The sequence below is a fragment of the Daphnia pulex genome, chromosome 7, assembly GCF_021134715.1.
Source record: "Daphnia pulex isolate KAP4 chromosome 7, ASM2113471v1".
In the NCBI taxonomy this organism is placed as follows: Eukaryota; Metazoa; Arthropoda; class Branchiopoda; order Diplostraca; family Daphniidae; genus Daphnia; species Daphnia pulex.
Genome location: NC_060023.1, coordinates 7698231 through 7723003, shown reverse-complemented (window position 1 = coordinate 7723003; position 24773 = coordinate 7698231). Strand labels below are relative to the sequence as shown.

Here is a 24773-nt window from a genome sequence, read left to right as displayed (position 1 = left end):
ATGCGACGATAATATTGCAATCATTATTGATTTTCTCATACAAATTTGACCGATTTTTTTCACTATTGTTCCTGTAGATTATGCAATTGACTGCTTCTCAGCCAGTTAAAAGGAATATTGCATCCATGCTATCTTTTCTCCTTTATTCACCCGGAAATAATAAATTCGCTAGTTAGTGTAAAATTTCTTGTTCGGACAATTGGCTCCAGACACATTGTTTTCCCTTCCTTCAGTGGATGTAAATAAAGCAGAAGACATCTTCAAAGTTAAGAAAAACGATCAATTAACCCTTTTATTTTATCGCGATATGCAATTCATAGTCCTTATTGTGACAAGATGGACATTCATTAATTATAATGAACGTACGGTAAGAAAAAACATTGGTCGGATTATTAAGTTGGAATTCCGTATTCGGGTGTTATGTCGTAAAAGTCGTAATACTGAACAGGAAGTGGGTCCAGACCGCGTTCTTTCAACACGAGTTGAACACTGTCAATAGCCTTGTGAATCAGCAATCTCTGACTGGCCGTGTAAGGATCCCTATATAGTGCAAAGCAATTTGCTAAAGTTCTAAAAGGCTAATTCCTTGTGTAATAATTAATTAAAATGAACTTACTCGGCCTGCGTTGCGTTATTCGATTCGCGCTTGAACGAATTATCGGCCGTGTGACGCAACACGCATTCGAGTCGATCTTTGTCGTATCTCAGCCCGAGCATCTTAAGCAAACGCTTCAATTCCGATCGAGTTTCCCGGTGTAAACGTTCGTAGTAAATGACACCTCCCTGTTTCAATCCGCGGATCCACACCGACGCCAACGTCTCCCATCCAGCCACAGACCGACTGACAAAATTGTCCCATTCTAATTTTTGGGTTAAAAATAAAATGATTCAATTAGATCGAAAATGCTTAAATTGAAGTGGAGAAATTCATTTTTTTTACTTTCGCCTGTGAATGCGTTTTCGGGTGCGACTCCCGCTCCCACCATTCCGGAGTACTCAAAGTTACGATAGGAGCGGATGGCTTTGAACGGGTTGCGAATGATCAGAATGCCTTTGCCTTTGAATTCCTCCAGCGTCTTTGTTCTTTGCGCTTCAGGCAAACTGTACAGCACAGCATCCAGAGAAAAGTCGTGAGTCTTTTGCAATAAAGTGCATCCACAGTTCACTGGAATCTGATAACTCGTGTTGGCTACATGGTTATAAACAAAATTTTAAAAACATAGAATTCACGAATTCGACAAAGGATAAAATTGAGTGAACATTTGTTCAAACAATACTATTTGAATTAAATTCAACATGAATAGAATTCACGAATTTAATTAAAATTAAGGAAAAATGTTGCCAAATTTACCTTTCGATTTAAATTGTGAATCTTCACCAGGATAAATGGAACTGATGAAGACACCTGTAACGCCAACCAGAAGCATCCGGAGCCACGAATTGCCACTGCCAGGGAAAGAGACTAGAGCACCGGTTTGAGGTTGACTACCTGGTTGAAGCACTCGCGATTCGTATTTAGTGCAATTGCCATCCTCATTCCACAAATCCAGCCAATCAAGTGTTCGATTCAAATCGCCGTCGTCTTCGTCCAGTTTCAACTCCGGGAATGGCTCGATCCCAACCGGAGCGATAGGTGATGCAACTGTCGGATCGGGACACACGTTGATCGATAGCGGATCGGCCATCGGTTGGATGCTGTTGTCATCCGCCAGCAATCCATCGGCAAGTTTATCTCCGCTAGTACTTTCTTCCGTTTCCTACCCACAGTTATCCACAAATGAAACGAATCAATTTTTATTGACTTGTTGAGTTAAAAATTACCTGAAGTAAGTTCTCATTTTGCAGGAGATGAATGACGTTGAACGGTCGGGTCACGCCAATTCGATTCGTCCACAGGTAGAGGGACGATCCGAAGAAAATGCCCAGCAACACGTACTGCAAAACGCTCAAACGACGTCTGTGGAACATTTTTGTGACACGGTAGTGCTGTGCTCGTTCGATCTGATGTGGCAGAAGAACTGACCATGGCAGAAGACAACTCCTCACTGCTGCCCGCCGGTCACGACCAAAACTTTTCCCGAAAACTTGCGATATCTCAAACGCCGGAGTTGCTGTGCTGCTGGGCTGAAGACCAATCCTCCCGGCCGTTGAACTTTTACCAGGGTCTAAAATACTGATGGGAAAGGAACCGCTGGCAAAAGCACATATAAGCAACGCTCCATTATTTACCATCGTGAAAAAGAAAAAAAAAAATGCCTCACGCGTGAAGGTAAGACGGCGGGTACGCCGTAGGGCATTGATGGGATATTTCGTGTGGGGCCTTTGTGTCTTGGTCGTCGGTCGTTTGCCCAAAAGCAAAAGTTGTGGCTTGTCCTTGTAGCATCCAGAATTCCAGATGGACGTGCTGCTGGCAGCACATGCGATATCGCGCCCGTCTGGATTAATGTTTAACTCCCCCCCTGAGCACAGATGGCGTTATTGGAAACAAATGGCACGTTCATTTGTTTTCTACTTGATGTTTTTTTGTTTTGTTTTGTTTTTGAACACGGCCACAAAAGGAAGAGGCGTGTCCATTGCGCTTACTCATGGCTAAAATTGTGACGGTATATGGCACTGTCACTGTTTTTTCTTGGTAAAATACTACCCAGTCAGAGTTTACCTTTTTCGGGTGATGAGCAATTCTTCACTCAATTAAGGGCATTTGGGAAAGACTGCGCTAGCTGCTCAACAGGCATTTTTTCCCGGAAAGCCATCGAGTGCTCATTTTAGACGAGTGCTGAAAGTCAAACATTTGCGAGGTCAATAGCTGAGTCAATGTTTATAATACCTGTTCAAACAATGTTATTTGTGTGTAGAACTGGGAGCGGAAAAATTTTTGACTTTTTCAACTTTTATTTGTCTTTGTTAAAATTATTAGAAATGACTATTCTTTTGTTTCGTTTTTTATATTCTGAAATCAATTTGGAGAAAAGTTTTAGACGTTTATTATTTCTTATATTTTTAGACAGCCAAAGATGCAATGCGGGAATTTGCCCATTTGAGTCTCTTTCGGTACAAGTATACATTTGAAATTTGAAATCCTAAGGATCGTTATTTGAGTAATCCTCATTTACGGGCTATAATTCCTAAAAATTGGACATTCAGCTATAAAGAGAATAAAGGCATCTGACGAATATATCAAACAAAAGTACCGTATTGAAACACTTAAAAAGTTTTCTCAGTTTCTAAACAAAAGTTTTTCGCAAGTTACAAAAGTTGGAGAAAAAGTGGATTGAAATAAAATGTTCAGCCAGTCTTATCACGTAGGAATAAGTTTGAGATTCCTATCGAATTTCGTCACAGTGGAAGGAGGGAACCTTTGACTTTTGCCTACACTACACAATAGCACTTAAGTTCTTTTTTGGCTCAAATTGCTTCACCCCATGTTCTTTCAAATTATATTAGCCGTTTCTATTTATATGTCCCATATGGTTTCAGTACTAGAAACCTTGAGAACTCTAAACATTGCCACTATCAGACTATCTTCTAAAAGTCATCTGCTTTGGTATTCTCGGACATAGGTTCCCCCGATAATGCGACAGCTGCTGTTAGATTAATGACATTAAAAAGACGAATATAATTCGCTATCTAGTCGATTCCTTACCTTAGCGCAATCCTTATAAATTAGTACAGGATATGGTGACATGATTTCAAAGTTAACATGATGCTGCACTTTTCTTTATCGCAAAAAGAAAAGTAATTTAATTATTCCGCAAGTTATTACATATACATTCGTACGTGGCAAATAAATTTAAATAAGCGAAGACGCACGGACGACGCCCCAAAACCGTTCCCCATGTACTATTAAGCATTCATTATTTTCTGAGTAGGAAATGCATACGCCCTTATTTCTCACCATGTATAGCAATCGTGCCGTGCCTCCCATATGATGCACACAAAGAAAAAAAAAGAGATAAGAATGGCAATTGTATAATTCATATTAGCCTCTGGGATGCCATATTTTTATTATATTAGAAATAGTTGCATGCATAATTCACTTAATTCAGCTATACCCAAATTTTAAATGTACAACACGGTAAAAATGTGTCATTGTTTATTTCAAAAATCTTAGTTTATAGCGAAAACAAATTGGAAGAGATTTTTGAATCAAATGGCAAGAGTTTAAATTGTTTTCGCAACGTATAAGTTTTCAATCCACTTCCGGTTTCCGCTGCTGAACGGACAAAAGCTGTTTCATTTCCGGCAAGCAATTGGGCTTCTAATTAAATTAATAATACAAGTTATTAACGGTGATATGGACATAAAATAATAGGAATATACCTGTCCTCCGACGAAACGTATGATGACGTGTTCGGGATGTTTGACGGCATGTTTGTTGTCGCAGAGCTCGCACAAAGTGGAATCGTTGTCGCATTGAAGACATTTGTACACGTGCTTGTTCTTGAGCTCCTTCTTGCATATCGAACAACGCAAATCGTGATTGACAGTACACAAACAATTACCCGTTGCAGGAGCGGATGGTGAAACTAGCTGGATAAAAATTTTAATCGGGCTTCGTTGTTCCTCCAGATTCACATTATTATTAATAGACTTTAAAACAGTTAGAGTCTCCTGAATCGCCAGACCTGTATCAGTATCACACGGTATGGCAATCTTGTTGTTGTCCTCATCTGGAAAATACAGGGCCCATTATTATAAAAGATTATATCTCTTGCACAGTTTGATTAAACAATTTTAGTCACATATTTCATACCGACATGGACAATTTTTGTGGCTTCATCGGCCAGATGAGGATAGGCGTCGCGGACCCGTTGGGCGAGAGACTTGTCGAGTGAGCAACGGTTCCATTCGACGTAATAAGACCAAGTGAGGAATTTGTAGCTGTTGGGATCGACCTGCCCATCGGCTCCGATGACGCAGCACTTGAAGGTCGATGTGGCAGTCATTGAACTGAGACTCTGAATCGTGAACAAGGTTAACAACTAGTCTGAAAACGAGCTTCTAAAATAAACTGGCGCCAATCGTCGTGGAAGTGCATGGTCTTACAATTAATTACCTACCAATAAGATAGAGAGAAGTTGACTACTGTACGACAGCAGTTCTAGATCTGGACCGCAGTTGAGAGAGAGAACAATCGAATCAGATATACGTCTGACATGAGGTCATGACTCATGAGCTTTCCTGTAGTTGTAGAGTGTAGACTGTAGACTATACTGCAGAGGACAAGAGGAGGAGAAGAGGAGAGGTAAAGGAACAAAGGTCGGGCACTCGGGCTAAACGGCTGTTGCTGCGGGAGCACAGGAAAACGCCACCAAGAGACCGGCAGATTAACTACAGACAATTGCCATTTTATACGCAGACGCGGCATAAATGTTTAACTGTTTATATTTAAAAAAATCTTAGTTTGAGAGCGCCAACAACTGAAAAAGATTTGAATCAACTAGCGCGAAATTTAAATTAGTAAATTAGAGAACTCGCAACGTGCAGGTCTTCAATTTGATTTTAGTCGTTTCAACAGCCGAATGATCTTGCTGCTGACCGCACAAAAGTTGTTTCATTTCCGGCAAGCAATTCAGCTGGTAAATATAAACAAGTCGTCAATAATTGGCCATTTAAAAACTAAAAAATAAAAGCTAGGAAATGCATTCTAATACCTGGTCTCCGACGAAACGTATGACGACGTGTTCGGGATGTTTGCCGGCCGTCTCGCAATGCCCACACAAAGTGAAATCGTTTTCACATTGCAGACATTTGTACACGAACCCGCTGAGCTCCGTCTTGCAAATCGAGCAATGCAAATCACGATGGACACTGCCCAAACAATTGCCCGTCTCAAGATGAGCGGAGGCTGATGTCGAAACCAGCTGGATGAAAATTCGAATCGGACTTTCGTGGTCATCCAGATGCCCTTTAGTAATAACCCTCAAAGCAGCCAAGGTCTCCTTAATGTTATCACACGGGATGGCGATCCTGTCGTTGTCCTCATCTGAGAAAATAAAAATAAACCCATTAAAAGATATTTGATTTATTTAATTAAAAAAAGAAATAGGATGTCACATAATTCATACCGACATAGACGATCTTTGTGGCTTCATCGGCCAGGTGAGGATAGACACCGAGGACCCGTTGGGCGAGTGAAATGTGGCTGAAAGAGGCCGTGTCGGAGACGGTGCTGTTGCCTGCGACGTAGGACCAGGTGAGGAATTTGTAGCTGTTGGGATCGACCTGCCCATTGGCTCCGATGACGCCGCACTTGAAGGTCAAAGTCACTTCGGGCATGTTCATTATGGGACTCAAACTCTGCATCGTAATATGGTAAGCAACAAGGTATACAACAACTGTTGTCTGAACGAGCTTGTAAAATCAACTGGCCCAAATCGTCGTTAGATGATAATGACGAAGCTATAAGATTAAACGTTACTTTGACGAATTTCGATCGTCGTAATTTTAACGTTGAGGATTTTGAATACACGGAAGTTGTGAAACGTTTTAGCGAGAGGGAAACGATCGTTCCGGTGTCGAGCGGGAAATATTTCTTTTTCAAATCCCACACACCCATTTTCAGTCCGTTTGTTAAATAGAAACGCCCGTATTATGGAACACACATCTCCTTGACATTTTTTCTCTTTTTTCAACAGCAGATATTTACTTATTCAGCACACGCAGTTGCGGAAAAATTTGACTGTGTATTGTGCTGGAGCGCGTACGCGAGTATATACAAATACGTAAAAGGAAATGCCACAAAATAACCTTCGAACAATGGACGATTCACCTTATTTTGGGTTTGGTAAAAACCATTTTCTTGACGGCCATTACGTCATAAATGGACTGAAACATTGTTGTTTATTTTGACGGGGAGAAACCGATGGTTGCCCGTATACATCTGCAACTATTATATACTTTGTCTGATAAATTCCCCCCCCCCCCCATGTCCTTCACAAGATGGATCGTTAAACTATTTCCATTTATTGCGTATTGGATTCGCGGGTATATAGTTAAAAAGGCGTTCGCAACACGAGCTGTTTATCGTTTCGACTTTTTAAAGCTAAAAGGTCAACATCGTTAACGAGTTACCGACATAAAAATAATTTTTTTAAAACGTATTTAATGATGCCGCAGGCTTCAAATGTTGCCTCATGCACCGTGATAATAATAATCCTGCAGAGCGATGAATCTCGATGGCATTTACGACCGCCGAAAACCATTACATTTCGGTGGGTGTATATTTTCTTTCAACCCCCATTCCCGACCAAAGATTGAATCATCTTAGTATAATTATGCGAGGTTAATACAGCTCACTTAGCAGGTGCTAAAAAAGATGACGGGCAAATATATACTTTACATTGTTAACTTGAAGGTATTTCGAAATGTTTAGCCGTGTATAGGAAGAATAGAGAAAGTAGATAGTGGAATGATATGCAAAATGGCAAAGGTTATAAAATGCTGGGAGCCAGCGAATGTCAATTGGCAAGTAGTCGATTGAAAAGGAAATTTGGCCTCTGGAATATGGTGACGTAACAGCAGGGGCTTGTTGGCGGGAGATTCGACAGCCGTTGAATCGGGCCTGTTTGCTTTTGAACATATACAAGTGTCTAATTGACTCGTCCTTGTGGAAAAACTTGGCTTTCACGCCATATCTCTTGCGCCTGGTGTACATTTGCATTTGACTTTGTCCATCCGCTTTTCCTGGGTGTGTTGTTACGAGGAATTGATGTTATAAGATAAAAGCCAAACTTGAGATTCCTCTGGTGATTGGCGGGAATAATAATCAAAACATTTGAAAAAGAAAAATTTAGATTTAAAATAATTAGACTCAACGCATTCTACGTATTATTAGTATACTTATAAGTATAGCTAATAGAAATGGGAAATATTGAATTGAACAATTCGTGCGGAGGCTCATTACTTTCACTCACGACAGTCGCCAACTTGTTCGTGAGCGGGAAAATGATCGGCGGTCCGTGGGTGGGAGGAGAGATCGTGTAAGGTCAATCATATAACGTTCGTTGCCGTAATTCATTATTCATGTCGGAATTTCTGGGCGGGATAATTGATTGCGCAATCAACTTTTACTCGACGAAAGATGTATCGCCTTCCACGCATTAGGGTACAGTACAAGGGATATTACACACGGGAATATGCAAATTGAATAATTACCCGCGCTTGCCCGGTGAAGCATCCAGAAAGGGAAGCCACCGTGCACACGGTAAGTAGCGCCAAATGATGCAACAAATAATTGAAAAACCGCAACCAAAAAGATCTCTGTGCACTACTTATTAGACACGTGAAATGTTCCGTTGGCAGTTGTTAAAAGTACCTCCTCTGTCGAAATTTATTACAATAGCAAAATGCTTCTGTTCTCTTCTGTTCTTTTTCCCCTTTTATTTTGGTAATTGCTGCGGACTAGAGAGAGCACAAATATCGTGTGTTACACAACATTTGAAAATTGACCGGCATATTTTATACATTCGGCGGTAATCGGGTTGCGTTTCTACTTTTTTGACGTCATTTCAAGTCTAAGAAACATGAAAAGAAAAATAATGACGCCATTCCGAGTAGACTGACAGGAAAAATGACAGTTTGACAGTTTAGAAAAAAATATACCAGCGAGAGGACGAAACGGGTTCTGGCATCTAACCGTGGATTAGTATGACATGTCATAAATAATTATGCAAGAGAGTAGTGCATTTCCGACAGAAGTTTAGCCAACTAAAGGATTGAGAAGAATCAATTTCAAATAGAATAACGCAAGAGACATTTGGAGGAGTATTCAGGTACGCGGAACGAGTCCACGTATTTATACAGGTTTATATTCTTTGTAATGTAGATCCATTAAACAGATTACATTACCATAGTATATATAGTACACCCACAAAAATGAGGGGGGAACTTTTTTTTACCGTTCGCCCAGCCATCAGATCTTGAAATGAAAGACGGTACATAATTTAGAAATTCGTAGAAAAGATAAATTATGCCGGTGCACAAAAGTCGCCCATGCAACAGTCTCAAAAGAATCTAGTAGGTCCGGGTTCTTTTATACATAAACTAAACCTGTTATTATTTACACGCAAGAACAAGGTTTTTTCTTATTCAGAAAATTATTTCGTTATTTTGTGAATTCTCTTATCCTACGCGTCCCAGTGCTCAAGTAAAATTTAATTACATTCGCCAGCTGAAAAAAATCTGTGCCAAATTTTATGACTTGCCCAACCAGATGCACCAGATGTTTTTCATCAATTCGCCTCAAGACGTACGAAAGAATTTAGTATTTTCATTTTCTAAATTGGGAGAAATATACTTCCGGAATTATAAAAGAACCTAGATTTGATTTTATGTTTTTTTGGTCTTATAAAATAAAGGGAAAATAAAAAAATAAAAGACAAAGAAAAAATGAAAACCAGACTGTGTGTAGTGTTTATCCGCGTTTTCTGTTCGTGTGAAAACATTTCCCCCCCGAAACAAAACAACAAAATTTTCCAGTTTGAAAAAAGAAATAAAAAAAGTGGGGATCATTGAAATCTTATTTCTCGTGCCCGTTTCCCATAGATCCTTTTCATGATAAAAACCCCAGGTAAAAGTATGGGGGGAGGAAGAAAGAAAAGAAAAAATGGGAACCCAAGAACATATTAACCAGCCGTAATCAAACGCGCGTGTGGAGGAGGTAAAAGAAAAGGGGGGAGGTTTAACAAGAGAAAAAGACAAGTCACACACAGGATGAGAGAGGAAAAACACAAGAGCTTTGCATACATCCCATCTCAAAAAATAAAAGAAAAAGAAAAAAAACAAGAAACTTTTTGTTTTGGAGTTTGTCCTGCGGGAAGGTCTTACGTAGAGTCGCCGTCAGAAAAATATAAGAAAAGAAGACCCTCCCCCTTCCTGCAGGTTTTTCTCTCTTCACCGCAACCTGCACGTATAGAGTATATACTACACACACTGCTGGCTTTCCTCGGCTTTTCTTTATATGTTTATTAGTGTTGGCTGTGACGGTAACCTGCACGCACCGACAGTTCAGCTCTTCCCGATTTCCAGGCGGAACGATTTTCCATTTTTGAAAGAAAAACGGTTAAAAACCGGTGGATTATATCGAACAAAACAAATGGATTAGTGAATAGATTATTATTCTAACGTGCAGTGATTTCGTCAAGGGAAAAAAAATTAATTTAATTAATTTAATTCAATTGCAATCGTAAAAACTTTTTGGAAACAAAAGAATTTTAGGAGAGGACGCGTTTCTCATGCCCATAATCCCGAAAGCTGCACCTCAACTCAGGTGTGGCATCTGCTGTTTAAGGTGTTGTCTTCCGTCTCTATAGTCCCCGCCAGAGTGTGTGTGTGTGTGTATATGATTGCAGTTATCCATCAGTTCAGCCCTTTGAATCAAAATAAGAGAGATGGATAGAAAAATGAAACGCGCCAAAGCGGATGAGCCTGGACAAAGTGTACGGAACAAGCTGGAAGAGCTGGAAAGCCAACACCACCAACACCACCACCACCACCACCATCATCCAGCGGTATCTCCGTCGACTCCGTTATTGAATCGATGCTGTTGCTTCAGCCTGTTGACTGGCGCCGTCTTGACGGGAATCTACGCTACGGTAAAACAATCATTCACAATTGTGTTATTAGATCATTTGACCATATTCCACCGCAATTGGGTTATTGCATCTGTATCATCTCAAAAGGGTTATACAATACTGTGTATCTTTGATGAATCTCGAAAGTCGGAAAAAATGGTTTCACAGCTGACGAGTAGTATTAAGTGCCAGGTGTTGTGTGTGTGGTGAGGAGTCTGTGCAACGTGTCAAACGATATCAGTGTTCCAATCTGATGCGCTTTCAAAAAACCTGTTAAGTACAACATCCTCCCGCCTTTTAGCTTTTTTTTGGAGGGGGGTTCCTTACGGCCAATTTGTCGTGCATGGTGGCACCTGTATTAAGCGCGGGCAAACGAAAAGAGTCAACTACATATACCTGTGTGTGTTATTTGCCATCGGGATATAGAGAAGATCGGCCGTCATAAAATTACGGACGATGACGCTGCGGTTGGCGTATCAAGGTATATATAATCAATGAAAAAATAACCGATGTTCTTTGGCTTTTATTTTACGACGCAACAACATCAACCGCAGACGCCGAGAGTCGACGTCTATGTATTGGCCACTGTGCGAGTATAACGAACAATGGGTTTTTTGGGATGTTGTTTTCTTAACGGAACTGCAGCGCCATGATTGAAGATGAAAATAACCGCTGGAGACTTTGGTACGTAGTAGCCTGCCTGCTGCTGCTGCTAGTAGAATTTGATGCCGCTATTCCGAAACAGAAAGAAGAGATCAATCCTCATCAACACAGCGGTTTGTCTTGCATATAAGACGACAGACACGGTGTGTAGGCGGAGAAAAAAAGAGGCCATCGTCCCATTGAAAAACTCGTCTTTTCAATTATGATGACGCAATAAAGGCAAAAACAACTGGCTACATGCCAGATGGGGAGGGAGATTTCTCCAACCGAATCTACCGGTGCACGCGGTGAAATTCCAGTTCAATTTCTTTTGAGATCTTAATATTCGACAACGTGTTTTTTTTTTATTAAAACGTTATCTGCCAACCGACTTTGCAATCAAATTGAAGGATTCGCCTAGAGCGATGGAAATAGTTTGAATTCATGTTCCCGCATTTTTCGGTTTTATTTTTTTTTTTTTTTTTTTCATAGGCGGTTTACATTTGCGCATTCGCGATCGAACTTTGGTTAATCACCGAAGCCAAAGGTAGGAATAAAATATTATTGAATTATTTTAGCTTTTTTAATTACAGCAAAATATGTCATTTCAGATCAGTTGCCATCACCTCCTTATATTCTCTGTTTGGTTTACTTCATCACTTGGATTATGTCGGTAGCATTACTGGTCGGACTTGCTCTGGTAATTCATTAATAGCCATATACTGTCAAAAATAGTTGATTATATTACATCATAATTTGAATTTTAATATTTCCAGAGAAGAACGCAACCAATTTTAGCTTGGTTACTATGCGTGATTGTAGTTTTCTTCCCAGAGTGCGGATTGGTCATGTTCATGAGCCTCTACTATTGGGTAATTAATTTTTTTTTTAAATTATTCTTTTCCTAAAGAATTGATCAACAATTCATTAACAGACGTTAGGGGCTTCGTTCGGGATGGTAGAGCTCGTTTTTTGGATCGTCCGCGCATCGTTGAATGTAAGTTAAATAAAAATATTATTCACTCACGGATATATGAGATTTCACGGATTCACAGTGACATGTGTGTGATATTGCATTTTCTCGACAGATTCTGGGTGCGATCCAAGTCTTTTCTCTGTACTCGCAGTGGAAAGAAGAGAAGAACGTGAGCCGTAGATTACGTGATCTTAGCATGGTAATCCTGTTTCAATATTGCCGGCTCATTTCGGCGCTTTATGGCCCAAGAAAAAAGAAACACCTGCATGCATAACTAACTCCAACCTCTGTAATATATTACCCCTTTGTTATTATTAGCATACGTCGCCAATGTCTAACGGTTATTACACCAACACCGTAATCAAGACGCCTTTGCCGGGAAGTTTGCGCGCCGGCTATCACAACGCCGCCTATCTCAGCTCCAATTTGAATTTGCGTCAGATGCAATCGCTCGGCAACCGCCAGCAACATGTTAACGCCGCCAACATGATTTCTTTGGACCGCTCCCGAAAACAGCAACCGCTAAAACGGTAAATTTCTATACGTATATTCCATTCAACATTTGAATATTAGATAGTAATTCAATTTGATTCAAATTGCAGATCCGTTTCTTCGTTGTCCCAAATCTACCCGATGGATGAGACCGATCATTGTGACAAGCGTTTTTCTAAAGGAGATATTGCCAATGGATTTACCCTTTTCGATCAGTGGCAGCAGCACCAACAGTGGATTGAACAGAAGAAACTGGGAATCGTTCCCGAACCTGGACTGGCATTTGGCCCGATGGGAATCGCCGGAGTTGGATTACACGAATCGGAATTGGGATTGGCCGAGGATGGAATTCCGCCGAAATCGATGCGCTTTATGGACGATGGAGATTATTTGAATCGGGCGCCACTTTCGCGGGCCGTCAGCAACTTGTTGTTGAACCAGCACCATACCTCGCATTTTTCAGGGCCGGCTTTCGATCGACAGAGTCAATTTCTGGTTGGTTGTAACTCGGTCAGCAGTGGCCAGAGGTCGGTAATGAGGCGATCTCATTCCATGAATGATTTAAATCTGAGGGCTTCGCAAATATCGTCAGACATCAAATTCGGCCGGATGGACCAGCCGCGGTTCGATTACATTCGGTCGGCCGGACGTCACGGGCGAGTGATTGGGCCGGGCGAATCTGACGAGTTTCACCGCAGCTACAAAGACGTCGCTTTGTAATTAAGTTCATTCAAAAACAGACCTTGAAACATGTTGAAATCGCCTTCGAAAAAGTTACCTGATGTGTTTTTTTGTTGTATCTTGTCAGTGCAGTAGGAAAATACTGCCTTCGATTCCGTCTCTAACAATAAATACTGTCTAACCATATCATATTTCTCTAAAAATGAGTAGTTTGATGGTGAAACATGTTATATGTATTTTGGACTAGTTTTTTTGTTTTGTTTCGAATTAGTATTTAAATGATTTAAACCATATCCAGAAAATCGGGAAACTCGTGATAAATTTGAAGTATTTTGTGGTGGTCTTGTTGCATAGCTTTAGAAGGTGAACCTAGTCTGGCCGACTCTTCACTGATGGCTTTTAAACATTTAGCGAAATCGAGTTTCTTATATTCCGGACTTTTGACCCGTTGGATTGCGTAGTATAGCTGCAAGGCATCGGACCGTCTCTATATAAAAAAAATTATTTTCAATTTAGAATTTTTTTCAATCACAAAGGTTCAAACAAAACTTTAAATTTACCTTATCTCCGGGACCGTAATCAGCGAGGCGTCTTAAAATGACATCGAGTAATACATCCAAATCGGCCGTGTAAAACAATTTGGCAGTTTCGGCTCCTGAGAATAGTCCAAGCATCAAGTTGGAGACAGCGTCTGTTTGATTATCATCATCGCCAACGTATTGTTTTATGGGATCATCTAAAATAAAAAAAAAAAAAATTAATAAAAAAAATTGAAGGAAACAATCAAATATGAAATTACCTTCTCTATTGTAGAGTAATATGATCTTTTCGACCAGGCTGTCGCACATGCTCCGTCTGGCTAGACAGAGCAGAACTGGGTTGTTCTCCAAAGACACGATGTTAAACTGCCGGTAAAGGGCTAAAATCAAATGCATGGCTGCCGTGGTGATTGTCAAACATTCGTCATCTCTTTCATCGGTCGTGGCTATCGATACGGATTCATTTTCCAACAGATTGACTAGAAGTTCCACCAAGTTTTCTCCGAGCTCGTTTTGCTGGGCGAAAGACAGAGGTTCTCGGCAGCATAAGGTCACGGTGAGAACTCGGATCGACCAGTAGACTCGGTCTTTATTGGTGTCCTGGACAGTGCAGGTCGTCTGGATGTCCCTGGCCAATTCGGAAGGAAGCACAGAGTTGATGGCCACGTTCACGAAAGTGGGCAGTAACTGCAGGGCGTGGAACAGAATAGCCAGAATGGGTTTCCGCTTTCTCCAGGACGTTTCGGCTTGCAAACGGTGAACCAGCTGAAGGATCAAGGCACAATCGTGACGTTCAAGAGCAGAAATCAACAGAGCGGGATCGGCGTGAGTGATTAGATTCAACATTTCATTCCAAGTTTCTTCCGAGACATCAGTTTCTTGATCAGAGGCGAATTCCATGATGGCGCCGACCAGCCGATCCAAGTGTTGACTATCTACTCCGCAGTGGCGGACCTCCATGGGAATCTTCTCCGTGTCAGTATTCAAAATGCGATCGATTCCGTCCGGGATCGGAAGAACGTTCTCTTGAAAGTATTTCAAAGTTTCGAGTATGGCTCCTTGCGCTTGCCGGAACGTGCATTTCGTGTTCTGGCGGACTAGTGAGGTCAATTCGTACATTTGTTTCGCTGCTAAATCTTCCAGTTCTTTTTCCAGTTTTTCTCGCGACTCCTTGAGGTTCTCAACGACGGCCACCTGGTCACGACTGACTGTGCGTCTAGAAGCAATCCGAACTAGAATATCATCAATGTGTTTGATTTCTTCTATCTTGGTACAATCGGCTGCCGTGAGGTAATTGGCAGGTGCCTGGATGAAAGAAACGATAAGTCGACGTTTATAAATTGTTTTAGAAATGATGATTCTATATAGACATACTTACATAGCCATTCTCTCCGTTCAGTTTGATAACGTGGAGCCATTCGTGATCCTTGTTGTTTCTTTTCAACACCACGAAAAGATCATTTTCAGCAAATGTCAGTGTACTGTCGTACGGCGCTTGGAAATCGTACATTGCTCGTAGCATCTGCCAAAATATACAAGCAGTCGTCTACTAAAATCAAAGGTTAATTTTACATGGAATTTACAAAAATTGGGATTTTAATAACAGGAGTGGTGGTTTTGGGCTCTCATCTTCTCCTTAGTACCAATACTAAGACTTACAAGATTTACTTTTCTGGCCTTATGTGACACACAGTCTCTGCAATACAATGTAAAAATCCATGCTCAGTTATGCTATGACCGTTTAAAAGATTTTTCAAGATTTAAATTGTGGATTTCTTTTAGCAATACAGTTTCAGCTGGAAACGATATTTAAATAAAATGACGACGGTGTTTAACGCAAACCCTACAGTGGTTTACAGCTTGTCGTATGTGAAAGAAAGCACTATCTAACAGGAAACAAATATTTCACCTAACTATGCACAAATATATTTGGGAAGGCACAACAAAATAAGTTAGACTGATTCGTTAGGTTAAATCATGTGTTGCTCACTTGAAGAATTTGTATTTTGAAGCAGATATTTCCACATTTCAACAAAAAAAGATCTGGGATTCTTTAACATTCTAATGTTACAAATACAAAGAGGGATGCACTGAAGCATGCAATATATATTTTTCGATGTGTTATTCTCACCTTACGTTGAAAAACAAATTATCAGATTATTGGTGATCTCAGAGCTGCCTTAGAGATAATAATGCATGCTGAACCTGTGAACTGTTAGGAACTAGGATAAAAAAAAATAAGGTATTGACAGGCAATCTCAGGTTCTATAAAGGCATTGAAGTATGTGACTGGATGGATATTTTAAAGTGTTTTAAATATGTCGTACACACACAACACGACTTACATCAAATATCGGATATTCGTTAACGCGAAGAGAAAATCACAAAATACCGTTTCACTTGAAGAGTAATATTTACGAGAAAATCTTTGGGGGTGTCAAAAAACAAACAACTCAGCAGGGACAGTTCAGTTTGTTTAGTCGTCTGCTAGAAAATAAATCGATCAGGCTGCCATCTTACGTTTTTTTTGTCCGCCAAAGATATTGCGATGATGACCCAAATTTTGTGGTGATCACAAATTAGGGGTTGAACCAGGACAAACATAATTATTTTCGCCTCATTCCACCCTAGGGATGTCTACTGCAGACTTAAACTTCATCCTGGAGAAAACCATTATAACAGTCGTCTGACAAATGTTTTTCATTCATTCGGCAATCAAACGTTGAACACTCACCGCTACTGTGGTATAAAATACGCAGTCTATACCTAAAAGTGTAAGAAGCGCTCGTGCTGACATCGAAATATTTAGTGCCGTGTTTTATTAACAAAAATGCCGAGACCGATCGTCGTCAAATGCCATTTAACGACACACAGTAAGTTTAAAAAAGAATAACAATATTAATTATTAGGCCTACTTACAGTTTTTATTTTTTTTTTCGTTGTGCAGAAGACGAAGGAATAGAAATACGACGCTTTCTCTACCCATTTATAGATATTCCGACCGTGGCTGTTTTGAAAGATTATGTGAGAACCCTTTACACTCAATTAAAAGGAGAAAAATTAGAATTTTTGTATCTGGGTAAATATTTGTTTAATTCATTTCTTTTTTTGAAAAGTAATTACTTTCCTTGAGTTTATTAGCGTCATTCTTTTTTCAGACGACGACAACGAACGTGTAGTGTTTTCGACTGATGACGAGCTGGAATTGGCATGGCTTGAAGTTACCGAAAGTGAAGATCCAAAGCAACAGTTGCAGTTATATGTCTGCGTTTCCAGTGGACAACACGGACAATAAATAAATCAAAATTTGTGTTGCTGTGTATTGTTTTAAAAGGCGGTGTAGGGAGTAAAAAATTGATTGGAATTGGAATTGTTTTTTGTTTTTTTATAAATTTCCAATATTTATTGAATGAATACAATGTTTTTTTTTAAATGACATAAAGTTTCCCCCAAAAGTGGCCCATGTTAAAGTAGTAAAAAGAATAATAATTGCTGCCAAAACCGCAGCGACCAAATCATTCCGACTCCAGTCTACGGACTCCGGCTCATCGTATCGGGACTTCCGGCTATGAAATCGTTCATTTCATCTTCCATCGAGCGCAAGATCCCATCCTGTATTTAAATTTTTTTTTTTTAAAAGAACAGAAAAAAAGCAAAGAATAAGTTTATCGCCAAAACCATCGATAAATGAAACATATTGAAAGATAAGCGAGAACGGATAAAATAACGTTATTGACTTGTGAATAATCCGACCGATGACTTGCGCAGCTGCTTTCGGTTGTCAATCGTCGACGTCGTATTCCATTGACTCGAATCCAACCTTCTTCTTCGCGTTCGCCGGAATGATCCGAGTGACTTTGGACCGAAAAAGCGGAAGACGACGACGAACTGGACGAACTGGAAGACGACGAACTGGAAGACGAGGAACTGGAAGACGACGAATTTCGTGAGCGAACTGTTGTTGTAGATGAATCTATCATTTCGGACGATTGGCTGTTCAAATTCGAATCGGTCAAGTCGATCGTCTCTTGACGCAAAATGGGAATTTCAGCCGATTTTGTGTCTTTCGCTGATTTTGAATCTACCGCTAACCAATAAACATGACGATGAATGGCTTTGTAGAATAAAACCGGGTATATTTTAATACTCACAAAGATCTTCAAGAAGAACCACTATGCGCTCACCCAAATTCTGAATAGTGCTCTCTAATTGGCTCAACGTGTTGGCAATCATCTGTCCGCTATCTTCGCAACAACGTATTTCAGCCGTCCGCTCTTCTACTTTACTTTCGTCTTTAGTTACATTTTTTGAATCTGGAACTTGAACGAAGATCTGAATCGGTGACATGCTAGATGAATAATCGAAGCAACGCAATGCAGTGACGGTTTCCTTGATGTCGTCGATGGGCAAAATAATCTTGTCGTCAAAGTCGTCTAGAAATAATACAAATGGAACATTTTTCAATTGAACAACTAAAAATTAAGAGTAAAAACAGTGGAATAAAAATCTATACCTATGAAAACAACTTTGAAAGGTTCAACAATGTCAGGAAAGTTGGTTTTCAGCTTCTCCCTCAATGTTTGAGCAACCTCGCCTTGAGTTTGTTGACGAATGAAAGGTTTTTGCTGGCCATAAAACCAAGAAATGAATAAGAAATCGCCAACCGCTTGGTCACCAACCAGCAACCCGCACTTCAGCATTAGTGTCGATTCGTTAGACGACATTGTTTATCGAATGATCCTTGAAAACTATGTTATGAATCTATACGCAAGACGTTGAGCTGCACAAGTCGACTTCGTCGTCTCACTGACTGTAACGTCGGACAACGTCCGAAACGTTTCAAAATCGACATGTGATTCTTGGAATTATGCGCAATTTATTTGCCGAATATTGAAGACGTTGCCTAGTCTACCTAACCAAATTTTTAAAATAATCAATAAAGCCATCCGTCAATCCACCCGCGTAATTTTAAAAACAAGAGTTTATTGAGGGAAGGCCATAGGAGCATAACAATAAACAAATCTTGTAATAAATTTGTTTTTATGCGAAAAAATGTCTGGAAAAACAGTTGACTTAAAAACAAGTCATGTGTGCTTAATGATTTAAATGTTAGGGGTTTATATTTTATGGTTTCAAACTGAAAGGGCTAGTCACACCTCACACGGAACTGCGTCACTAATGACGTAAGTGACGGTGAGTCATCTATACTGCGACTGATTATTCACTACGGTACGCGAGCTGGTGTATAGAGGTGTACAAGGTTATAGAGCTATCTACGTATCTATAGTGTCTATGAATTTTACATTTTAATTGAAAAAGCGCTAAAAGCCGCTAAGCTTCTTCGCTCTGCCGTAATCGCGAGCTGATTCATGTTTTGATTATTTTGAAAATGCACTTGTGACGCTGCATATAGTTACACTTGCACGCGTTGATTCACCACAGCTTGTATTATTTAACTGCTGGTAGCCTGTGGCGCTGATAAAGCTGAATTCTGACTCATAAAAAAATAAATAATAATAATAGCCTTTGTCGTTGTTTCTAATAAAACAAAGAAAACAGTGCTCCAGGGGAATTTTGGAAAATCCCAATTATTGCTAGGTGGAAAATGTAAAAAGGTCAGACACGATTTGAGTGGAAAATGTAGGCGGCCCATTTCTGATTCCCAAAATATATGGACAATTATTTTCCGTTTCTTTAATATTCCTAGGTAATTGACCTAATCGGCTGTCTGACGTTTCTAACGTCGGATGACCGATTTGACCTTACCTTTTCCGAGACCATAAAAACCGCTGAAGGAAAATCGTACGCATCATTTTGTCTGTCAGCCAAGTGAATTTCAGAGATTGACTTGATTCAACACAAATGGCAAGAGAAATTAAAGTGAAGTGCTATCTTTCAACGCAATCCAACGAAGGAATCGAGATCCGTCGTTTTGTCTACAAAGATGCTAAAGATCCGTCGCTTAAGCAACTCAAAGACTGTGCAAGGAATCTCTTCCACCAGTTACGGGGAGAACACTTTGAACTGATGTACATAGGTAAAATTAGATGTTTTTAAAAATTATTATTATTATTTTCTTTTGCTTACATTTTTTTATTTGCATCATAATTTGTCACAGATGAAGAAGATAATGACAAGGTAGCGGTTTCCAGCGATTCGGAACTTAAATTAGCATGGACAGAAACAAAATATTCTGGAAATCAATTTCGGTTGTGTATTACCATAAGCTGATCAGGACGATCGACTCATTCTGAATTTAACACCACAGGTGAATGCCGATGAATGCAACTTCACATTCGCCTGAAACTAAATTTGATGACGTTATACGTGCGTTGTTATCAATCATTTGGCTTTTATATCATTTGATTTTCCTCTCGCGTGTTGAGTGCGTGAACTAAATTTTATAATTTAACAAATTAGGATATAAATGTTGTATAAATTGATGTGTCACGTTGGTCGCGTTTAAATTTGTGTAAATTTGAATTACTGAATATTTTAACTGTATCTGTGGTAATTTTTGCTTTGTCGCCTTGTCATCCAGTCAAAATTGAAAATTCCAGAAAGCCAAAATACAAAGATGTCATGTTAAGAATTTACGATAATGTATTTACTCAAGTTTATTTCAAGAAATGAAAACATTGTGAAGTGAAACAAATTCTCTGAATATCCCTTGTCTATAAAACGGAAAGGGGGAAAAGGGGGCGGAGTTTGTTTGTGTATCTGTCTGTTTGTAAGTCCGTGTGAGCGCGCGCTGTGATTGGTCCACGGGCGACTACCTGCGAAAGGGTCGACTACGCCCGGGGCTACGACTGACCTCGCTCGGCGACTTGAACAAAAGACCGCCTAAAAGCTCAAACAAAGGCGATCGCTCGCGGGCAAGGGATCCACGGGCGAGGGGAATCAGCACGGGCAAGGGAATTTGCATAACGGGCTAATTTACACTAGCCCAACTAAAGACCGGCCCTGGACGGGCATAAAGTTACTAGTCCATATATAATAAAAGAACAAGCTTTTTTGGGAGGAGCTTATTCATGTCCCAATGAGAGCACGCTGTGATTGGTCAGTCCAGTCGCCCATCAAGAGGGGTGAAAACCGCCGCAGGTTTTCACCCTCCTTGCTGATGGTCAAATAGGGGGGGGTTGCTGCAAAGGGGAAAGGGGGGAAAGACAATGGGGTAAATTTCCGCGCCGTTGCAAAAAGAAGGGTGAGGTACTGGCTCACACACACAACGCAGTACTTGCATCGATTTCTACGCGGCAAATATCGATATGTCAAATAGTACCAAATTCAAATCGGTATTTCTGTTCGAAAAATACTGTTTCCGCCCCCTCCATAGATTTCCCCTCAGATCAAGTCCCGTCTTATTTAAAGTTTAGCAATTAATGCAATTTTTTTTCACGCGAAAACGTATTTATTGGTGGGTAGAATAACGAATAGGAACCCACGGGCGAAATAACTTTGGACGATTTATCCACGGAATGATTCGAAATTTAAAAATATAGGTAGAAAATGAAAATCTGTTGACTTGGCACGGGCAGATTTTTCAACGAGAAAAATGGGCGGGCACGGGCAGATGGTAAACGGACATATCTTTCTTATAAAAAGATTACATTCAAATAAACATTTAATCGAATTTAATAAAAAAATCAATTGAATTCCAATCGCCCAATCGGCAGGCAGAAAACGAATAATTATCGAAATAACAACAATAGAAGAGCCTGTCACTACGCAAGAAAAAAAAATTGTTTTGTCTGGGAAGCCTGGGCAGATTTTCTACGATAACATTGGCACGGGCAGATGGGCAACGGCCCATGAGAATTCAGCAGTAAATGATCAAAACTTATTTTTTATTCATTTTGCTTAACAACCTGGGATATAATCATAGGAAATGAATTACTCGCAATAGTATTACATTTGTTAAATAACACGAATTGCTATCACCAGGCAGCTACCTATGAAGAAACGGACGTTGCCAAACAAGATTACATTTGGTTACGTCTGGCGCTGTTTACGTGCAACTCCTTGCTTTAAAAAAAAGTAGAAAATGATTCCGACTTTAAGCTAGACCCTAAGTTCCCCGGTCTCGACCGGGCTCAAGTTACTAGTTCTCTGAATAAAGTAATAAAAAATAAAAAATAAAATTTATTTTCTGCCGTCGGGTGGCGCTGTTGAACAAAAATATTTTGTGAAGTCACGTTGTGTTGCATTTGCAACGTTAGTTTCTCGCTGATACCAGAACACACAACAAAGTTTCAGGAACGCTCTGGAAGTCTGTCTCAACCTGACGTAATAAGGACAAATTCGTAGTATATAAGAAACGTTCTTTGCCTTTAAACAGCAGTATCTAACTAAAGGAAGAAGAAGCTAGAAGCATTTTAACGCTACCCTCCGAAAGTCTAAAAAGGTTACTTTTAAAATGGCGAATTCGTTACCATTCAAGTGTTATCTATTGACCAACAATGGCCAAGATAAAGAAATCCGTAGATTCGCCCTCGATTCAGATGTCGTTGGCAACTTTACTTACCTTCAAGAGAAAGTTAGGGTAGTCTACCCCCAACTGTTGCGCGAATCTTTCTCCATTTCTTATATTGGTAAGGGACTTTTCTCTTTTTTCAATTTTGTGACTAGTAAACTGAATGATTCTTTACAAATCAATTATTTTTATTCTTTCAGATGAAGAAGGGGATAAGGTTACCGTTTCCAGTGATGACGAGCTGGTTGCTGCACTTATGTTTGCCAAACGCAAGGATGATGAGCCATTCCGTCTGATTGTTCAGACTACAGCTGCTACTAGTGGAGCTAAACCTGAAACTGCCACACCATCTGCAGGGACGGGCAATTGCCAGGGAGAAATTCACTGGGGTGTGACCTGTGATGGATGTCAAGGTGCCGTCAAAGGATTTCGCTACAAATGTTTCCAATGCCCAGACTACGATCTGTGTGGAAAATGTGAATCTGCAGGTCAACACCCTGGCCATATTCTCATCCGTGTAACTGGGGCCATGGTAGTTACTAATTGAATAATATTTTAAATGTAGCCATAGTTTTTAACTTTTTTTCTCCATAGCCTGCAGCATTTCAGGCCATGAAGCACGCGCTAAATGGAGGGCCCGAAGTTCCACATTGGCGTCGTGGAAAACATGGACGCTACCATCACCAACACGGCCATGGCTGGAATGCTTGGTGTCCGTCTGGCATGAATGTTGAAGTCGACCCACAGACCACAGCTGCGGGTAGCAATAAAGGAGCGAGCAAGACCGAGGCGAAGCCTCAGTGTCCTTACAAGTTTTACATGGACCAGGCCAAAGAGACGGCTACTACTATCCACGCTCAGGCCAAGGAAACCGCTTCAATTTTCAACGAACAGCATCCAGAATATCTCGCTGGTCTTGGCAGCACGATTGCCTCCGTCATGGAAGGACTTGGTATGTATTGAAATGTGAATTTGATAGTTTTCTCGATTATGAATTTTAACATTTTCGTTTATTGTGTATTTGTGTAACGTCAAAAGGATTCGGTTCTGTTGGAGGATCTTGCCCTCGTGCCTCAACTCAGAAGCCGGAAGCAAAGAAGCAAGAAACTAAAGCCGAAGAGACTAAAGCCGAAGATACTAAAGCCGAAGAGAAAACTTCGACAGCCGAGGCGAAGAAAGAAGTCATCATTCCTGTTGCGATCGAGAAAGAAGTTACCCCTACAAATGCCGCCGTCGTAAACCCTTACGCCCATTTGGTTGACGCTGCACGTGCTGTAGAAGTGGCCAGTGCTAAAGCTATGGCTGATTTCGCCAGGCAGGCAGCCGCTCAAACTAGCGTTGCTCCCAAACCTGCGGAAACGATGAGTTTCTTCCAGACTGCTGAAGCCAAAAAGGATACCCCGTTCGCTGTGGCCTGCCGAGCCAGAATGACAGCAGCACAGGCTCCTCCTCAAGCTGTTGCTGAGGCTATAGCCGAAGTCGTCGCCCAGGCACCTTCACAGGCCATCGCTGAGGCTGTGGCTGAGGTCGCTGCTCTTGCTCCTCCTCAGGCTGTCGCCGAAGCTATCGCGAAAGTCGCTGCTGAGGCTCCGTCTCAGATAGCTGCCCAGGCTGTGGCCCAGGCGGCCGAAGATGCTTACAAGGAGTCCCTCGTTTCGCAACAAACCGTAGCTGAGCCAACAGCAGTGAAACCTAAACACAACGAGTCTGGAGACTGGACCATCGTCGACCATGGAATGGAACATTCGAGCTCTCCACCGCCTCCTTCCGTTCCGGCTTCCCAGTTCGTTGGTGCTCGCCCCAAGGAACCAACTGCTGAGAAGGCTCCTCTTCATCCAGGTACTTAATTATGCCGATTCATATGAAAAAAAAGTGCATTGTTCATTAATGGGTTTTCATTGACAGATCCTTTTATCTCCGCTGCTTTGGAGACTATGCTGGCCATGGGATTCACCAATGAAGGTGGTTGGCTAGCTCAACTGCTGGAAGTGAAAGGAGGAGACATTGGAAAAGCCCTGGATGTTCTCCAGTCGCAATTCCAGCGCCAGCAACATCAGTAATAACGCTGAACAAGAAGGTGTTACCGGACACCAAGTCCTTTCGAAGTCGAATCATTTTAATTGACTTATTCCTTATCGTCAAAACAGTTAATCAACATGTTTAATCTCTTACTATTAACCACGAATTTAAATCGATTGAAATTACCTATAATTATTCAATCATTTGTGTCTTTTTTTCCAGCCTTTATGATATACTTTTATATTGGTGGTTGTATCCGGAGTCCTTAGTTAAACGGCACATAGAAATAAACGTACCAATCGAGAAAAAAAAAAGATAAGCATTTTTATTTTATTTTATTTTACTTACTGTTTACCTGTTAGATAAGGTGAAGGGTC

At 40.6% G+C, this 24773-nt stretch overlaps 8 protein-coding genes across 16 annotated transcripts; 3 read left to right on the top strand and 5 right to left on the bottom strand.

The window, feature by feature from the left end:
- Positions 1-125: 125 nt before the first annotated feature.
- Positions 126-2489, bottom strand: LOC124198355 (WSC domain-containing protein 2-like). Of its 2 annotated transcripts, none has more exons than XM_046594184.1 (6): positions 1822-2130; positions 1352-1757; positions 941-1189; positions 617-860; positions 367-540; positions 126-258 (listed from the first exon to the last, which is right to left on the bottom strand). In XM_046594184.1, exons 1-5 carry the CDS (start codon positions 1966-1968, stop codon positions 393-395), a joined length of 1194 nt encoding a protein of 397 aa, XP_046450140.1. In that variant the 5' UTR covers positions 1969-2130; the 3' UTR covers positions 126-258; positions 367-392. The 2 variants fall into 2 exon arrangements, with proteins under 2 accessions (XP_046450140.1, XP_046450139.1); XM_046594183.1 differs by lacking the exon at positions 126-258 and adding an exon at positions 2262-2489 and having other exon boundaries at positions 267-540; positions 1822-2191.
- A 1590-nt stretch (positions 2490-4079) lies between these two features.
- Positions 4080-5217, bottom strand: LOC124198158. Its single transcript, XM_046593853.1, has 4 exons — positions 5061-5217; positions 4754-4958; positions 4321-4670; positions 4080-4258 (listed from the first exon to the last, which is right to left on the bottom strand). The coding sequence occupies exons 2-4, from the start codon at positions 4944-4946 to the stop codon at positions 4190-4192; spliced, it is 612 nt and encodes a 203-aa protein (XP_046449809.1). The 5' UTR covers positions 4947-4958; positions 5061-5217; the 3' UTR covers positions 4080-4189.
- Positions 5218-5395: 178 nt separating this feature from the next.
- On the bottom strand, positions 5396-6651 carry LOC124197390. The gene is made up of 3 exons (XM_046592830.1): positions 6069-6651; positions 5655-5986; positions 5396-5576 (listed from the first exon to the last, which is right to left on the bottom strand). Exons 1-3 carry the CDS (start codon positions 6304-6306, stop codon positions 5466-5468), a joined length of 681 nt encoding a protein of 226 aa, XP_046448786.1. The 5' UTR covers positions 6307-6651; the 3' UTR covers positions 5396-5465.
- Positions 6652-9963: 3312 nt separating this feature from the next.
- Positions 9964-13551, top strand: LOC124196755. The gene is made up of 8 exons (XM_046591964.1): positions 9964-10595; positions 11709-11763; positions 11828-11916; positions 11993-12088; positions 12151-12213; positions 12305-12391; positions 12511-12722; positions 12795-13551. Exons 1-8 carry the CDS (start codon positions 10392-10394, stop codon positions 13402-13404), a joined length of 1416 nt encoding a protein of 471 aa, XP_046447920.1. The 5' UTR covers positions 9964-10391; the 3' UTR covers positions 13405-13551.
- Positions 13552-13575: 24 nt separating this feature from the next.
- LOC124196754 (NCK-interacting protein with SH3 domain-like) lies at positions 13576-16430 on the bottom strand. Of its 7 annotated transcripts, none has more exons than XM_046591962.1 (6): positions 16250-16430; positions 16036-16126; positions 15283-15426; positions 14165-15209; positions 13926-14101; positions 13576-13852 (listed from the first exon to the last, which is right to left on the bottom strand). In XM_046591962.1, exons 3-6 carry the CDS (start codon positions 15424-15426, stop codon positions 13649-13651), a joined length of 1569 nt encoding a protein of 522 aa, XP_046447918.1. In that variant the 5' UTR covers positions 16036-16126; positions 16250-16430; the 3' UTR covers positions 13576-13648. The 7 variants fall into 7 exon arrangements, with proteins under 7 accessions (XP_046447918.1, XP_046447919.1, XP_046447916.1 ...); XM_046591963.1 differs by having other exon boundaries at positions 16036-16116; positions 16250-16399; XM_046591960.1 differs by having other exon boundaries at positions 16036-16116; positions 16297-16362.
- Positions 16431-16520: 90 nt separating this feature from the next.
- Positions 16521-17246, top strand: LOC124196758. Its single transcript, XM_046591968.1, has 3 exons — positions 16521-16777; positions 16852-16983; positions 17063-17246. The coding sequence occupies exons 1-3, from the start codon at positions 16735-16737 to the stop codon at positions 17197-17199; spliced, it is 312 nt and encodes a 103-aa protein (XP_046447924.1). The 5' UTR covers positions 16521-16734; the 3' UTR covers positions 17200-17246.
- Position 17247: 1 nt separating this feature from the next.
- Positions 17248-18745, bottom strand: LOC124196756 (uncharacterized protein DDB_G0271670-like). Of its 2 annotated transcripts, none has more exons than XM_046591967.1 (4): positions 18418-18714; positions 18056-18337; positions 17642-17985; positions 17248-17516 (listed from the first exon to the last, which is right to left on the bottom strand). In XM_046591967.1, the coding sequence occupies exons 1-4, from the start codon at positions 18626-18628 to the stop codon at positions 17436-17438; spliced, it is 918 nt and encodes a 305-aa protein (XP_046447923.1). In that variant the 5' UTR covers positions 18629-18714; the 3' UTR covers positions 17248-17435. The 2 variants fall into 2 exon arrangements, with proteins under 2 accessions (XP_046447923.1, XP_046447921.1); XM_046591965.1 differs by having other exon boundaries at positions 17251-17516; positions 17642-17991; positions 18418-18745.
- Positions 18746-21974: 3229 nt separating this feature from the next.
- LOC124198296 (sequestosome-1-like) lies at positions 21975-24710 on the top strand. Its single transcript, XM_046594098.1, has 5 exons — positions 21975-22495; positions 22578-22909; positions 22972-23329; positions 23416-24216; positions 24283-24710. The coding sequence occupies exons 1-5, from the start codon at positions 22321-22323 to the stop codon at positions 24435-24437; spliced, it is 1821 nt and encodes a 606-aa protein (XP_046450054.1). The 5' UTR covers positions 21975-22320; the 3' UTR covers positions 24438-24710.
- The last annotated feature ends 63 nt before the right edge of the window (positions 24711-24773 follow it).